The sequence below is a fragment of the Aptenodytes patagonicus genome, chromosome 7 (genome assembly GCF_965638725.1).
Source record: "Aptenodytes patagonicus chromosome 7, bAptPat1.pri.cur, whole genome shotgun sequence".
Classification (NCBI taxonomy): Eukaryota; Metazoa; Chordata; class Aves; order Sphenisciformes; family Spheniscidae; genus Aptenodytes; species Aptenodytes patagonicus.
Genome location: NC_134955.1, coordinates 47,583,759 through 47,601,005, shown reverse-complemented (window position 1 = coordinate 47,601,005; position 17,247 = coordinate 47,583,759). Strand labels below are relative to the sequence as shown.

Genomic DNA, 17,247 nt, shown 5'->3' with positions numbered 1-17,247 from the left:
TATGGTGAAGAGTAGAGCGGTGCAAGCAGAGGCTTGTGTTAACCCTTACAGTACTGTTTCAAGACTGAAGTTTCTGTTGCTGCATCCACTGACTTTTTTTTTCCATCTAGCCTGACTGATGGGAGTTCAAGAGGAAAAGGTGAGTTTTAGCCTTTGCTACACAGCCACATACGTACTTCTTACTCTCTGGCAGCTGCCTCTGTGTGTACAGACATACTCACCTGTTCAGGTGATTGAAGGAGAATGAGGGTTCTTCCATGTCCATAGTGTTGCAAGTACTGGGCAGCTATACGCAATCTGTCTGATACCATCACTCAAGGCTGTGCCTTTGACTTCTCAGCTGACTGATAATGGGAAAGTTTAAATAGGAAAGAAAGACAGTACAGACATCTTGTTTTCTCCGCACAAGCCGAGAGCAGTACAGAGGGAATTTTATTGTCTAAGTGTCAAAGGAAGCAGGAAGAAGTATCAACATGAGGGCTATGGGAAGTGCAGTAAGAACTAAATCTAAATACAAGTTCTGTGTTGGCTACATAAGAACACAGAATCACACTGATTAATTACAAAAAGACATACATGATATTGTTCTTAAAGAAAGAAACCTTCCATTTCTTAGTTCTGAGCTGTACCAGTGATAAAGATGTAAATGGTTTTGGAGCACCCTATCAGTGCTAGAGTAGAATACTGATTTGCATGGAAGAGGACCATTCTGGTCCCACTAGCACCATCTCAACCCTAACCTGGAGGGAAGCTCTGCTCTGCAGAGATTACGGGGGATTCAGTAGCCTTCTGGGCCTAAGTTGAGTTGCTCTTGAGCAGACAGGGCCAGGGCACCACTGAAGGAGAGTGGTTGTGATACAAGTAAACACCTGCTCAGAAAACAGACATATTAAATTCCCTAAGGAGTTCAGCTTGGCTGTAGAGGGACCATCTCCACCTTGCTCTGGCAGAGCAAACACCAAGCCAGAATAGCACTTGCTTTCTTAGGTTAAGTTATAAATCCATAATGCAGGTCTTAATGTTGACAGGACAACAGTGCAAGACCACTGGAATATGCGGTGTTATTTCAGCCAGACTTGCACACACTGTATGCATGGGACACAGGGCACCTCCTGCTTATATCTAGTGCCTGATCATCAGGACCACTTGAAATACTTCACTTAGAAGGAGCAAGTGGCTAAAGCAATCACCCTGAAGTGATTAGCCAGAGCCACTGGAGCAAGGTCAAGCCCATCTAATCCAGACTCTTGCCCTTTGGCAACAGGAGCATTCTTCTGTTCATTATGGTTTCTTAAACTCCACAATTTTAAGGACAGTCATGTTTCAGTCTATACAGTCACCACATGTGAGCCTACCTTACAGGGCAGGCACCTGGTTAAGGCTTTCACCCGAAATACTTAAGAAAAAAAAAAAAAATTCTTCATGTTAAGCAGATCTGGTAACAGCAATACAGCTACTGCATGAACAGAAACTATGTTTCAGTCACAGTTCTGGAGTCATTCTGGTAGATCGACGCATACTATGTACTGACCCAAACAGTGGCACACAGGTAAAATAGTCAACTGAAAAAAAGCACTCCACTCCCAGCTAAAACATTTGCTAACGTACCTTAAGTTCCTAAAGACTCATTTAGCTTATCATATCAGAGTTAAAAAAAAGGCTAGTGTGTCAGACTGATGGACACCCAACCCCGCTCTTTAGTATATGAAGTTTGTATATCAGAGTGACACTGTAGCTGAAAGTTTTGCTCACTAATCCATTCATCCATTAAAAAAATTGCAGTTGGCCAGGTATCAAGGGACTTGTCTACATAAAAGTATTAAGAGGAACTCTTATTTCAAGGTTTGCATTACATTTAAAATAGTTTTGCTAGTAGTAGGTCATCGTTTGTTCAAGTCTTTCAAAGCTCACCTAGACTTCACATACAACATAGGCAGTGTCTATCCACTCCTAGTGTATAGACGCAGTTCCCTTCCACAGAGTTCAGAAGGACTTGTACTGCAGAACAGACATCAGATGAGACCTACTGAACAGTGAAATTTACACCCCAGAGCTACATGAGCGATCATATTAATAGTTAACATTAAATAATTAATAGGGCTCCTCAAGATCCATCTTTTTTGTTCTGCAGGCACTAAGGAGTATGAGTTACAGTCTAGTTCCTTATTTTTATTCCTTCTCTGTAGCTGTAAAGACTGCAGAAGTGAAAAAACTTATCTCCAGCCTTTTTTTCCTTATGGTTAAAGGCAGACCAGAAGCCAGAGCAGGTGGATGAGGGAGGAAAGAAGTGGAAGTGCAAAAGTTCGTCTTTCATTGTACCCTCAGGTTTCTTACGGCATAAAATTGGATTGCACTAATCCTCTCTGTCACAGGGGGATGCTGACTTGTTTGTTAGCAAGGAAGCTAAGCTTTGTATTGAAGTGATTCATCTTGTTACAAAGATGGGAGCAAGAGCAAGAAAGGGAGAATTGTTTGGTCATTTTCCAGTTTCTTGCACCATCTGCTAAACTGGAAATGCAGAAACAGTAAGGGGCAGGAATTCTACCACACAGAGAAACATAGCAGAAGGCTTGAAATAGTAACCCTAGTAGAGAGCTCATGTGTGCTCCTGTGTCCATCTTGAGAAGTCATCAACATTAGATACATAAGAAGAATTAAATGCCTCCTAACGTACATAATTGTGCAACTAAACCTTGAAAGAGGATATTCTTGTCTGGCTACAGCTGAGGATTAAGAGACCTTGAACTCTACCTGTTATTCATTCCTTAAACATCCACTTCCTTTGGGTTCTCTAAGCTATTGGCCTCGGTTACATGCTGCAGGAAAGCACTTAGTTACCAGGTCAAACAAAGCATTTTTTTTTAAGCCATTCTGCCCTGGTGATCTAACACTGCTGAGCATCCCTTTTGCCCTGCTCTCAAGAAAGCATCATTAGCTTGCAGCTGACTCCTCACTTGCCCCATCTGTTTTGAAGTCTTCCTCCCCCCAACACACTTCCCCTCCTTTCCATCTAAAAAGGCTCAAGTCTCCAGCTATTGAATGTGCTCTGTATGAAGCTACTAATTATTCTCAAGAGCTTTCCAGTTACTCTGAATTAACTAACCAACCAACCAACCGTCATGGTGAGGATGCATCCTAGTTTTATCTAAGTGGCTTTTATAATTTTTCTTCTGGATTTCATCCACTTTACTAAAACCTGACATTCAGTCTCCCTTGCTGACTGCTGCTTGTATTTATTGTATGATTCACAGTGGCACCTGAACTTTCAGTCCGCTGCATAGCAAACATTATGCAAAGGCAGTTTGTGGCTTCCAAGTGACCCATATTATTTACAGTTAACTGTGGTACCTTTACAGCTAACATCATCGTTAGCATCCAGACACTAAATATGTTAATTTACAGCCACACAAAATTGACCAGAGGACACATTCAAATGGGTGCTTGGCTTGCTACTGCGGTCTAATTTCAAATTGTTGCATGTAGCTGGAGTGCAGGGGAGGGGACAGGTGTTGTACTGCACTGTGGAAACTGGCATCCTTTTCTGGATTAACCTTATCTTGGATCAGCAGCAAGTTCTGCCACCTCCCTATGGATTGTCCTCCTGGTCATACAGCATAGCGGAAGAGTACAGACTACAAAAACAGCTTGGAAGGACAGGCTGCAGTGGTATGGATATAGTGCCTTGCAAGTTACATCACAGTTAGGGATGTACAATTAGGAACCTGTAAGGCCTGAGTTAAATCGCTTGTGGGTGGTGCTTCAAGGATTAACACTGCTTTAACTCAACAGAAGAGCTGATTTGTTTGGGGATAAGAACCCATTCTCTGCCACCAAAATAGCACTGCTTATGAGGGTGTGGCACAGCAATACTGCAGCAAAAAACCTGGTAGAGCTAAGCTCCATCATGTTTCTAACACATTCACAGGAAAGAATAAGCCCAGTTCTAACAAAATTAAATATCTAGTATTTCAGAATGTGTAGGTCCTTGTCAGTGCTGTGATAAAACAAGACTCAGTTTCTCTCAAGGATACTCCCACTCCCAAGCTCAGTTTTTGCATCTCCTAGATCCATGCGTCCAGATCACTTCAAGGCCATGCTGTTCTGACTTCTGGCAACACCACTGTTTCTAGGCCTTAGGCCTCAAAGAGAGGTCTGACAACTCTCCAGATTTCTGACAAGCATTACACTGCTTAATCGGTAGTACAACACTCCCCTGAAAAGTGTAGGAAGAGTCAAGGCTGTAAGTGGGCAGAAAGGCCCAGCCCAGCCCTTTGAGGAAGGCTAGCGTAAGTGGTGCTGTTAAATACTGCAGCTATCCAGAGAGCCAGAACACAAGTACAGCTCTGGGACTGGGGTGGGGAACTACTTTCAGGAGGCTCCAGGCTGAGCTGTCAGGAAAGCAGCTGCAATCTCCTTGAGCAGGGCTTCCCACCAACAGGTGTCTATAACTCTAGCACTAACACTACAGTGAGGAAGGAGCAAGACCCTTGTGGAAAGGAAAAATGCTTGTAAAACCTGTTCACATCATTAAATCCTTCTTTAACTATTTACTCTTAAAACTCGTACCTCAGTGACTGAAGTGCCTTCCACAAGCTTTCACAGTAGCAGTCACTAGAAGTTAATAGAGAGAAGGCTGATGAAGAGATGACTCAAAGTTCAGGCTTCGCACCAGCCCCTGCCTGCCCCTGCCTCCGCTGCGGGGACGATTGAGGTCTCTGTGCCCGTTTTCATATGGCAATGGCATAGGCATATCCTGACCCACTCAAGCACAAAAAGACAGCAACAGCTCACCAGCATTGCAGTGGGTAAAGATCATCATCATCCCACTGTCTACCCCCCTCAGAGACAATGAAATGCTTTGAAATAGGCAGGACTAAACACACAAGATGTGGTTTCTCCGGATGAGAGGCCCTTGTATGATCAATAAATCAGGCTGAGCAAATTCAGCCCTGTCTCTCACAAGAACAACGCTAAACAAAGTGTTCATAATGACAAAACCAGGAGTTTTTGCAGAAGATGTGGGGGCCATCCTATTCCAGCATCACTTCTCCCTCGGCCCTGCAGGCCTGGCATGGGTTGAAGACTTCTGTGCAGACAGGGAAGAAGTACTGTAGACAAGATGCTTCATCTACTTGCTGTCAACACAAAAAAATTGACAGCAAGTCTGCTGACCCCACTCACTTCATATTCTTCCTGCAGCAAACTCCCACCAATGTACAGATCTTTTTTATTTTTTTTTTAAAAATACTTGTTTCAGTGAATTAAGATGGACACCTCTCCCAGAAACAGGCAGGTGAATCCTCTGGGACCCATGGGATCCAGCTCTGGGACTGGCCCACTAGGAAGTACCTGGGAAGATCAGCACTTTGTTCCGCTCCCACTCCCCTGTCCCCTTTGTCAGAATCACTGCAGGTGGATCCAGGTCCCAACTGTGGCCAGGCAAGAAGTCTGTGGAGCCAGGCACACAAGGCACAGCTCTCTTCACACCCGGATCTGGTACCCATTGAGGTCTGGCATGGCTTTGGAATCAGCAGGCTTCTTCTCACCAGATGGCCTGTAAGCAAGAGGGTAAGAACTATTCAGAAACTGTTTTTTCAGTCAGGAAGTGCTGCACATTGAGATGGCAGCACAGGAACAGGTACAGGAAAGCTTCAGACTTATCCTACACTATTGAGGGCAGGATTATTTTGCAATGTCCAGTGAACTCTCCCAACTATCTCCACAGAAGAGAATGCAGGTTAGGAAGAGTAGGAAGTCCACTCTGGTACCCCAGATCAGTTTTAGGAAAACAATCTCACTGACAACAGTGTAATTTTTGGAATCTCTTTGGGGCACAGGTCTGTGAGACACCAGAGCTCAGACCCCTGCGTAAAGTTAAATATCAGCTACCAAGATCACTGTCTATTTGAGCTGCCTTCCTCCTCCCTGCCAAAACAAAAAAAAACCCAGCTGTACCCCCACTCCCCAAGCAATGATAAACTCACAAAAGCACAGACTAGGGAAGAATGCTACTGCAGGTCAGAGAAGCATCCCCTGTTATAAAGAACCCCAGTAAGACATCAGAAGGATCCAAAACCAGACAGCAAGGTGGAGGCTGTGAGTAAAACAGAGATGCTCTAGATAGGTCTCCTGCCCAGTAGCCCCACTCACCGTCGGTCCCCGCGGCTGTTGCGCCGATGGGGGCTGGCCTGACCTCTTTGTGGGGAGGAGACATCTTTCTTTCTGTCCTTGGTGGGAGATGGTGGCCCAGTTCCTTTGCCAATCTGCCAGAAAAATTAAAGTAAGAGCAACATGAGCAGAAAACCAATACAAGTAGTAACCAGCAAACACAAAGCCTAACAACGATTAATTATATGGGAATAAAAGACAAAAAGGCAAGGCAAGTGCATAAAAAATGCAAAAGCCAGAAAAAGCAAGCTACAGTGACAGCTATGGCACCAAGGACTGTATGTAGTCCAAGCTAATTGCAACTGCAGTACTGCACGAGCATCCGTTAGGGGATCAGCCTGTATACAAAGGAAAAGAGCCCCCAGCCTCCAATTCACCCTCTACTCCACCACCATCTAGGAGAGCCTCCTGCCACTTCATTCCCCCAGCACACCATCAGCCAGGCAAGACAGCAGATGCAGCAGTGAACTACTCCATCCTTGCTGCTTACCTTCAGCCTCATATCACGGGCATGTCTCTCAAGCTCTTTGCGGAAGTCTTCCCGGGTTAGCTTGTCTAGATCCAGGATGGAATGCTTCCACTCAATCTGCTCCACGCTGTGTGGGTCATGGGACACACAGTGGCCCAGCTTCACCTTTTTGAGAGTGTGCCAGCAGCGGCGATATGCCTCCTCGAAGTCAAAGATGAGTTCGCTCAGTGTGCGGAAGACGGGTGCTTTGTACATGAGCTCCTCGCGTCGGCTGATGCCCAGTGCCCCATAGCGGCCTCCAAAGTTCACCCCCAGCACAATGTGTCGGAAGTAGTTCCCTGAGAAGTGGGTTTTGAAGCTGATGGGGAAACGGTCCAGCGTGGTCATGTTGTTGGTGAGGTAACTGACAGCAGCCATTATTCAGAAAACAACCAGTGATACCATTTTCTTGACAAGATACTTCCTTCCTGCTCCAAACCCTCCCAGCCTCCTCAGCAGACACACCACTGATTCAGGCATCACATAAGCAGGATTTGTTCTCCAGATCAAGAGTCCGGCTCATTGCAAGCTGCCCTACTTTCATCTGGGTCATGGGGAAACCAGACTTGGCCTCTTCAACAAGACAGTTAACAAAGGGGAGTTAATTTTGAGGCAGTTTTGTGATGCAGAAGTTGCAATGCTAACACCTCAAGCGTACTGTATTCCATAGCTCCCAAACTGTAATGCTGTAGCATTATTCCTTAGTTTGTTTTAATCTGTTTTACTAGCTAATATTTCACACACAAACCGAGGAACCTTCAGAACAAAATACTCATCAGACTACACTTCTGAACCATTCACTTGCCATCTCTGCCCCTCCAGGTGGCTTTGCCAATGTGCATCAAGAATCTATAGCCCGAGTGACGTAGACTAAGCCTGGAAGATAGCTAGGAAAGATGTGTACTTAAAGATGACACATGTCTAGAATTAATAAAGGTATTGCCTAAGCTGGCAGGCAGTGTTAGACATAATAGTAAAGTGACATACACCATAATTAGAAGTTGGGGAGGATCCCTAACTTATTTTAATGTAGAACACATGCAGGCAGCATTGCAGTAAGGGAACAATGTTATCCACAAAGGACTTCCTGACCTAACTCTAGCTAATATTTTTGCCCCTCTTTAGATGTTCCTTAGATCCTTCCTTTATCTTTTACTCACTTGTAGAGTTGTCCAGAGCAGCACCACCCTTCTTGGGGAAGGAGGAGCAACTCTGAAGAACTAGTTCTGGTATTTCAGAGAGTTGCTTGGATTTGGATTTTATTGGTGGGGTTTTTTTGGGAGAATTGGGGAGGGAAAACAGAGAGATGTGGGGCTTGGTGACAATATTATCAGCAGCCTCAAAGCATCATAAGAACGCAGAGGAGAAAACACAAGGATGGGCAGACATGCACAGTTCCAAGAGGAAAGGATACATTCCCAGGATCACAGCTTCCAGGCATTTTATTGGCAGGGCCTCTTTGGTCATTTCTTTGGCCAGGTCCATCAGCCTGCAGAGTGGGACAAAGGGAAGACGAGGACAGTTAGAGGGCTTGTGCTATGTAAGTACGGCCAGTTCAGCCCTTCTGCACTATATGTGCAAGGTAGGTTTCCAGGAGAGAAGGTGGCCCACTGAGGACAGGGAACAGAAGAAAATATCTTCTTTAGGAAGATATTAAATCCAAACCAGGTCTCTACCATATGCTGTCGCTGCTTACAAGGAACTCCCTTCAGTGAGTTACACCAAAGCTGCCTACTAGGCCAACCGCTGTTCTCAGGGAGACCACAGCACTTGGCTCAGTGAGTTCTGGGTGGACACCAATGTGACCACAAGCAGAAGCTTCAAAGGACCGAGAGCCAGCAACATTTGCCTCACAAGGTTCAAGGATAGTGAAGCCCTCTTCTCTGGCATCAACCCTACTCTCCGTTCAACGAATACTATGAGGAGACATTGCACTGATTACAACACAAGACATTTGGGGTCACATAAGTCTATGGACTAGACCAATAGTAAGAAGCCAGTCTTGGGAGACTCTCAATATGCTGGCCAAGAGAGTCAATGAACATCAGGTGCTTATCTCCAGGAACTTACAGGGCATAGCTCTTCTGAAAATCTGCAGTCAGGAGAATTCCCCTTCTCCTTCAAAGTATGAGACACCAAAAGCTTAGTGAGCCTAGATTCTGCAAAGGCACTCACAGGACCTACGAAGTTAGACCTGTAAAGATACTTGGCTTTTACGAAGCTTGTTTAGGGCAGGACCTAATTTCAGAATCCATCAGAAGTTCATATAGTTATATTCCAATTAGAAGCAGGCAGAATCTGCACATCTTTGAAATACATTTACGTTATTTTACTGGATTTACTGATTCATGACAAAAAAACCTACTCTTGTCCTTGAGAAAGGCCAGACACAGCTCTGCTCAGCCGTGCCTCAGGCAACAGACAATAAAGTCACCTAAAGTAGGATGGAGCTGCAGTACTGAAAGCCCTGAGTGCCACCTAGACTGTGGCTGTGGGGTGGAAGAAAAAGCAGTGGGTATAGCAAGGCCCCAACATCTTAAAGCAAGGATTAAATGCTGTAGGGGCTGCCAGCACTTACCCAGTCAGAGGTCTGCTCTTCTTAATCTCAAAGAACTGTGTCCCAGTGTGATTGTACCTGGAGGCAAGAAGTTAAGGGCTCGGCAACTTGGAAAGTAGAGTTTGAAGAAAACCTGTCTGAAGAACTTTCATGTTACTTGCTATTCTCAGAGCAAAGCCATGATCCCACAAATATAGCAGCAACGCAAGAAAGTTCCCACCTCCCTCTCCTGCTTTTCTCCCATTTATAGTCCCTCCTTATTTTCACTGTATTTCCTTCTTGACAATTCTTCTCTTTCTCCTCCCCACACACAGGTTTCCACTCCACTTCCGAAAGGTCCATGCTGACAGCACATGTTCTGCTCAGCTTTCCAGTTACCAGGGCAGAACAAAGTTTGATAGAACTCTGCCTGCTTCAGTCTGCACAGAACACACGGAGCGTTGAAACGTTCATGGTACCTTATTCTAAGACTGACTGGGACCCAATCCAGAGCACAACCACCTTAGATGGGTGAGAGTTGCCAAAAGGTCTGCCGCCTTGTCTTGTTTTAGGGCTGAAGCCAGAGCTAGCTCTGTATCTCATCAGTGATATTAGACTGTGCTTGCATGGCACATACCTGCTGTCCAGCACAACAGGGATGGAGAAATCTCATTCCCAGGACACAGTCACACAGGCAGCTCTGCATATAAAGGGGCAGGATACCACAGATGCACAAAAGCAGGGCGGCTGACTGTACTTTAGACAGAGAAGAGTGTTCGAGTAGGATGACCTGAGAGGCAGTTTTCTCACCACCACAGCTCACCCATGCCTTAACAGTGAGGTGACACACTTTGTAGTCCATCTGAGATCTGGCTGTCAGGGTTTCAGATACGCGTGTTTTTAATGAAATGGCACTGTAAAGCCACTGAACTAGATGGGTGGGTGGTGGGGAAAGGCCCTTGACAACATGCCCATTTGTTACATGGAGCGAACAAGATCAGAAGGTAACTTGGGCAGAAAAGAAACGAAACAGAGCAGCAAAACAAATCGTCATCCCAAGTCCAGCTTCCTGTTTTCAGGGAGCAAGTTCCAGTTCCGCTCCAGCTACAGCAGAATGAGGTTTTCTGCTCTTCACAGGGAAAGAAAGTCCCCTTGCTCTTCCTGGATTATCACACCAGTGACTAAGGTAACAGTAAAGGATACTGAAGCTCCCTGATGTAGCGCTGTACAGCTTCCAGGCGCTCAGGGATGGGGGTGGACGGCTGGAACGCAGGCACACTTGGTATGGGAATCTGAAATGGGGAGCAGAACATAAATCACTGCTTCCAAACCTCTCCGGCTTCTTGATGAACTCAGTGGCACATAGCTACAGGGAGTGTGTTCCTCTGAAACCAGCCCCGTTTTGCTGCCCGAAGTGACCACTCCAGGAACATTCCTCTGTTCCCACACCGATAACTGTAGTCAGAATGAAGCACCACCACAGAGCTGCAAGAGAAACTGTTTGAAAGGGTCCTGCATTTAGGCAACGTTACATTGGAAGAATTAGATAAAATTAACTGACAAGGCAAGATGGGAGACAAGAAAGCCATCACCAGAGGGAGCTTGGCCTCATTTCAGTATGCAAACTGGAAGGCACAAAACAAAAACAGGAGAAGGAGAGAGAAAGGCAAAAATGGAGAATGAGTTTCCCCAAAGCCACCGGAGCATGGAACAGTCCTGTAAGCAAGGTATAGAAGTCCCTTACTGCCTCCTGGCATCTCAGGTGAGTCGGCACTGGCTAGGACACAGGCTTGACAGCATCATGACTACCACCCCGACACCGTTCGTTGTTTTGAATTGTGTGGTCAGAGAATGACTTCTGAAAGTTCACCATTCGGACTGCTGTTCCATTCTGAGGCCTCAGCCTTATGGGTCCAGTCAGATTTTCCTCACCATTTGCTCCACAGGGGATAACTGCAGCCTTGTCAGCAGCTGAGAAAATGTGACTAAGGAAAGAGAAGGGTCTTGTCCACAGGACAAATATAATGGAGAAGACATAAATTTGGTGTGACCGATAGGCTTGGAGAAACAGCCCAGCATCTTCCCTCTGAAGGATAACTCATGCCTTGCACACACCCCTCTGATACCAGGCTGCAGCTTTTCATAGCAGTTTGGTTTTTAGCATTTCAGTTCCTCCTCAGACTTCCCCCAGAGCTGGGCTATCCCCAGCTACGAAAGAGTGAGTCAGAACCAGATCTTCCCTTGGGCCTTCCACCTCACTGTGCACAACTGCCTCTGTTGGCCATAGTTTTGTACCCAGCGCCGCTGGTTAGCCACTCATCACCCTCCATGTGTATTTTTGGGACCACTCATTTCCATACCTCCTTCTTCTGCCCTGGGTTGGCACAAGTGACTGGTGAACCAGGTCAGGCACTTGAACCAGCTGAAAGCCGAGGCAGCAAGCATGGATAGTTTTCAGTCAGATCAGTTCCCTGTCCTGGTTTGCCACATGGTCGCACTCTGCTTGTGCCCGCACAGCACAGGGACCAGAGACTGCTTAACCTTGAGAGACGGGCTGTCGCTGCCTCCGGAAACCGTAATCTGTAAGTGTTTTTCAGTCTAGCTTCAAACATCATCAGCAAGTAAACACTGAGCTAAACTCAGTCTCTATCCATTTTCTCTCCCGTGTTTTGATCTTGCTTTTCTTTTTTTTGGAAAACCAAGTAGCACCATTTGGCCACTGGTACCCATTTTCCTAGCACCTCTTGGAGGTGCCAGTTGCCATCTCCAGTGCCTCATTTCCCTACCCTGCTTGGAGCAAGAAGAGGCACCGGCTGGCTCACTTGCAGGAGACGGCACAGGAACGGCAGGAGCAGATGTGAAACTGGGTTTGTTCAGCCGCAGCAGGAGCAGGGAAGGCTCCAGAGAGCGGCGCAGGGATGGAGCCATCTCTGGAACTGCACGAGCTGAGTCAGTTTGGATGCTGTGAGCTGACACACTGAGTCATAGGAAATCATTTCCAGGCAGAAACAATGAAAGAGGTAACAACCAGTACAGGCTATTTAACTTTGTTTCATTTCTTCAGCATGGAGACTTTCATGCTTTTTGAGTGGAGGCAGACAGATTAAGTGCATGTTGACAGCACAGACTAATGATTCCGGGTAGTTACTCCTCCCTTTACTAGTACCGACCGCCAGATCCCCTTTTCCTCAAAGGACTGTGCAACACTGAGACAGCGTAATGGCAACCAGTTCAGCAGGGGACTAGTTAATGCAGAAGAGCCTCCTGCACCTCAAGTAATTAAACTGATGAAAGTACAGCGTGCTCTCTCTCTCAGATCTGGGCCTGCAGCCCAGACTGGGCTACAGTTTCTTTTGCATCAGGTCTATAGCATTTTAATGGGGCAATAGAAGCAGGAGGAGAGGAATAAGGCCTCCATCCCTTAATCCCACACTGACAGGATGGGAGACCCTAACGCTTTGTTCTTACCCAGCATCATCCACTGCACATCTCAGAAGGGCTATAAATATTAGGCAGTCTTCACAATCCTCCAGAAAGCAGAGAGGAATTTACTTGTAACACAAAAGATAGAAAATCAGATCTATTTTGCTGTCCCTTTAGTTATTCTGAAAGCTGGAGAGTGAGCTAGGAAGAGAGCCCAGGTTTCCCAGAGCACATACCTCTGCCAGGCTTAGCAGACTGACTGAACACGTCCTTGGTCCCTCATCACTTGTGTGGAGGGGTTGCATCACCCCACTCCTGGATTCATGTATCCTGGCAGGCTGGCTATATGCATGGGATTGGGACTCTGCTTTTAGAAAGGGAATCCTGAGAACAGAGATTTTCATGTACTAAGTGGACCGTGCTGTACATGAGACAAGGCAGATGGGAGCGAGGCACTGACAAAGCTTCACCCTTATCCATATCACAGGTGCTTTTTTGGCCAGCCTAGTTTAGCAACTTTCTTTTATGGTGCTTACATGTATCCAAGCACCTCCCTAATCTTACTTTTGCAAGCAACATGGGAGCAATACCAATCCCAGTTATTAGCGTGACTAAAGAAACTGGATTTCTTCCCTCTCTCTATATATGAACCCATTAAATGCAACTCATCCTGTTTTTGCCCTCATAACTACCTCATTTAAAATCCATCATTTCTTAATGAGGCAAGCACACATCACTTTGTATTTCCAGTGTGCACCCATTTGATGGTCCCAGGAGCTCCAAGCAAAGCAATACCCCACCCTGTTGCTAGAAAGGAAACAACCTACAGGAGGGTGACACTCTCAAGCCTAGCATGCATGGCCAATCAGCTATGTCCCGCCACCATGGCACGGCTCACTCAATGCCCACTCACCTCAAATCTACTGGAAGGAAATGGAGACCAGAGGAGATCTCTGAGCTCTCACACCCCAGTAAAAGACGGCCCCTGCAGCTGATCTGTGAACATATTTATAAAATCTGATCACAGCCTCCTGCAGTCATAATTTTATGGTATTGTTTAGTTTATGGACAACTCTTCTGAGAGTTATTTCCCCCAACACCCAATACTGGCTACTGTTCAAGGCCAAAAATTTCAGAGTTGGCAAACCACAGTCCAGTTCCCAACACCTAAGAAGGCCTATTTACCCTCCAGCACATGGACAGTACCTGGCTTCTCAAAGGAGCTAGCCCTGCAGAGTACACTCATTGCCCTAATTCTCATCTGTTGCATCAGCCATTCAAAGAAACTTGATGTCACGGAGACAGGTGGTGATGTAAGCAGCCCTCAAAGATAAAAACACATCCCTAGAGAGGAAAAAGAGCTAGGGAAACAGAGCCCATCCATCCTTGCTGCTTCCTGCATCCCAGCATCCTCTCAGCTGTATGCCTGGGGAGCTTGGGAATGGGATCTCAGATTGTGGAGCGCTGAATAGAGTTTATAGATCTGGTTCCCAGGGGTGCTAGCAGACGCCAAAAAAAACCGGATAGCCCAATTTCACCTGTTATTGCAAGAGCTCATATCACTTGTGTCCCCTAACTGTAACTCTTTGGCACTAAGACTATAAAGTGAGAACAGTGGAAGTACTTCACATTAAGACCAACCCCAGAGACTGAACATTGTATTTCCCTCCCCTCATGCACTGGACTTTCATTTGTGAACTTATTTCTTCCATTTCCCTCACCTCTCCTGGCCAAATCAGCCCTTTTGGTCAGGAAATGAAGTAGTGTATGTTCTGATTGATTTGAAACATGTTTTCAGCCCTCACCCAGGCTCAGGACAAAGTCAGAGGAGAGGAAGGAAATCTGAAAAGGGAGGAAAAGACTAGTGGAGTTAGAATAGGGACTGTAATCAGGATTCAAGATTTGTTCTGGTTGCTGCCACAGATGCCTATAACTCTTCACCGCACAAAGGATGTTACATCACACACTTCTCCAGAGTTCCTCATGGAAAGCAGTACAGACTGCCTGTGCACTATATAATAGCATGTTCTTGCATACTTCAACTTACCTTCCCAAGGAGGTAAGTCCTTGCTAAAAAAGCCTGAGCAGAAAAAACGTCATCTTTTTGCATTTGAATTTCCTCTGTTAGCGTGATGGGAATGCTCTCATAACCTGCCAATGGAGTGACACACCAAATGTTTGCAGTGTCTTTTGTTCACAGGATGCCAATGAAAGGGGGAGATTTTTCTCCAGCCGAGGTGCAACACAGATAGCAACAATCACAAGACTTCACATGCAAAAGTTTCAGTATGGCACAAGGGCACAAGGTTAAGTGAAAGCATCACCGGTTCCTCTTTTCGTAGAGTTCTCTGCAGCAAGGCCTGGAACGCGCTTGGAAATCACAACATCTGACCCTACACCAGCAACAAGCTCTGCAAGCATTTGCTAACTCCTCTTAAAACTCTTTGGCATCAAGAGTCTCTTTTCTGACAGACACCGTTCTGTGCAAGAATGCCTTTTGGTGTGGGAGACTGTACCCAAATCTAATTTCTTCTGGTTCAAAGACTCACCTCTGCCTGTCTCACTTACCCTCCCACCTCAAGTATTCAGACTCTTCTAAATTTAACTCTCCTCATCTTTTCATCATTCATCCAGTCTTCCTCTTTAGGGCAATCCATCTCCCTCCCAGGGGGCTCACACATTAGCCATCTGAAGTCCATTTTCCAGCAAGGCCTCAGAAGAAGAGGGTGCTGCTGGCACGCCAGGACAGAGCCCCGCAGACACCCTCCCGCACTCCGAGTTAGAGCGTGGCTTTGCTTCCTGCAAGAGCACCCCCGGGGGCCCTTTTCCCGAGGGATCGCTCCCGAGCTGGGGAGCCTGGCCTCCAAGAGGGTCAGGCGAGCGACCCCTCCCAGTGGGATGCCACCGTTTCCCCTCTTCCCTTCGTGCGCCCCGCAGGGGACGGCCCGGCCCGGGCGCTCCCGCCGGGACCCCGCGCCGCGCCAGTCCCGGGGGGGGTCTCACCTTGGGCAGGTCGGCGGCGCCCCGGATCCTCTGCGCCACCCGCTCCCCCTCGGGGTGGATCCTGCCCACATGCCGCCACATCCGCTCCCAGGTGGGCTCGTCCACGGGCAGCCCGCCGCGGTTGACGAAGAAGGGGACGCCGCCGTCGCGGAGATCCTCCTCGCCCTCCTCCTCCTGCTGCTCCTCGTCCCGCGGCGCCGCCGCCGCCTCGCCGGACGGGGGGCGCCTGGCGGCGGCCGCGGCCCCTCCGCCCCCCGGCATCGGCATCGCCGCCGCCCGCGCTCAGCGCCCGCCGCCCGCCGCCGGGCCGCCGGGGGCCGCGCCCCGCATGGCCGGCGCACCGGGCACGGGGCGTCGCCGCCCCCGCCTCGCCCCCGGGGATATCAAGGCGGAGGGTTTTCGGGGAAAAGGGGAGAAAAAGCCAGGCGGGGCGGCGCCGGGTGCCGCATCAGGCCGCCGCGGCGGGGGAGGCGCCGGCGGCTCAACCGCCCGCGGCAGTGACGGCGGGCACCGCGCGGGGCGGGCCTGCCGCCGGGGCGCCCCCGCCGCGCCGCCTCCCGAGCGCTCCGCGGGGCGGGGGGGCGAGCGGGGACAGCCGCCTCCCCGGCGGATGCTGCATGCGGGGTAACAAAGCCCCCGCGCGGGGCGGCGCCGCGCTGGGCCGGGCCGGGGCTGGGCCGGGCTGGGCGCCGCTCCCCTCCGCTCTGCTCCGCCCCGGGACCGGCGGCGCGGGGTGTCGCAGGCCCCGGGTTGCGGCGGGCGCCCACCGCCGCGCCCGGAGCCGGCCTGCCGCTGGCGGGCGGCTGGGGCGGGCGGGATGGCGGGTGTGGGTGCCGCTGCCCGCGGGCGATAAGGCCGGGAGGCGGCTGCGGCCGGGCGATAAGGGGGGCGGGGCGGGAGGGCGGGAGCGAGCCGCTGGGGGGAGGCGGGGGCGGAGCCGCGAGGGGCGGGGCCACGAAGCGACCGTTTAACGGTCGCCGTGAGGGGCCGGCCGCGGCTGGGTGCGGGACTGCTAGTGCGTGGTTGTGCCTGCCGGGCTGCGGTCTTCGCTGGGCGTTCGGGTGGGCGGGCCGGGCGGCTGGAGCGGTCCGGAGAGGTGGCCCTGCTGGGCGGTAAAAACCCCGCTGGAAGCGGGCGCAGGTTTTCATGTAGAGGTAGCTCTGAGGAACAGAAGAGCTGGGATAAAATTGCCAGGTAGAAAGCAGTGGCAGAGAAGGTAATTGGGTTGCTCCTGTTTTGACTTATCAAGTGGCACAAAGTGATCGTGAAGGATGGACTTTCCCCAGGTGGGAACCGCATTGCTGATCTTGGGGTGTGCCGCATGTAGTGTGTCTCTCTCATGGGAGGGGCCTGGCAGGGCTCTTCTGCCCAGAAAGAAACAAAATGTACCTTTATATAAGGTCTGGAGATGCACCACAAGTGAAAGACTGAGTGCTTTGCTCTGGCTTCATGGTCTGGTCCTCTGTTCCAGCTCTCCTGTAGTACTGTGAAGTGTGCAGCTGTGATGGGAGGTTCTCCACACAATGCAGGAGATGTGGAAGCCTGTTCTCCAGTGTGTCCCTAGCACAATGGTTGTGTCCTCATCCATAAGAGCCAGGCTATGTCTTGC

At 48.9% G+C, this 17,247-nt stretch overlaps 1 protein-coding gene across 1 annotated transcript; it reads right to left on the bottom strand.

Annotated features, from left to right (window-relative positions):
• Nucleotides 1-391: 391 nt before the first annotated feature.
• On the bottom strand, nt 392-15,905 carry VASH1 (vasohibin 1). Its single transcript, XM_076345165.1, has 7 exons — nt 15,639-15,905; nt 10,416-10,504; nt 9,255-9,311; nt 8,091-8,165; nt 6,659-7,040; nt 6,151-6,263; nt 392-5,554 (listed from the first exon to the last, which is right to left on the bottom strand). Exons 1-7 carry the CDS (start codon nt 15,903-15,905, stop codon nt 5,482-5,484), a joined length of 1,056 nt encoding a protein of 351 aa, XP_076201280.1. The 3' UTR covers nt 392-5,481.
• Between the last annotated feature and the right edge of the window lie 1,342 nt (nt 15,906-17,247).

Excerpts from the sequence above, each read along its gene's own strand:
- VASH1 (XM_076345165.1), bottom strand. The coding sequence starts at position 15,905 with ATGCCGATGCCGGGGGGCGGAGGGGCCGCGGCCGCCGCCAGGCGCCCC. Across the intron at positions 9,312-10,415 it reads CGCTACATCAGGGAGCTTCA|GTACAATCACACTGGGACAC; the intron begins GTATCCTTTACT and ends TCTTGCCTCCAG. Across the intron at positions 6,264-6,658 it reads CCCGTGATATGAGGCTGAAG|ATTGGCAAAGGAACTGGGCC; the intron begins GTAAGCAGCAAG and ends TTTTTCTGGCAG.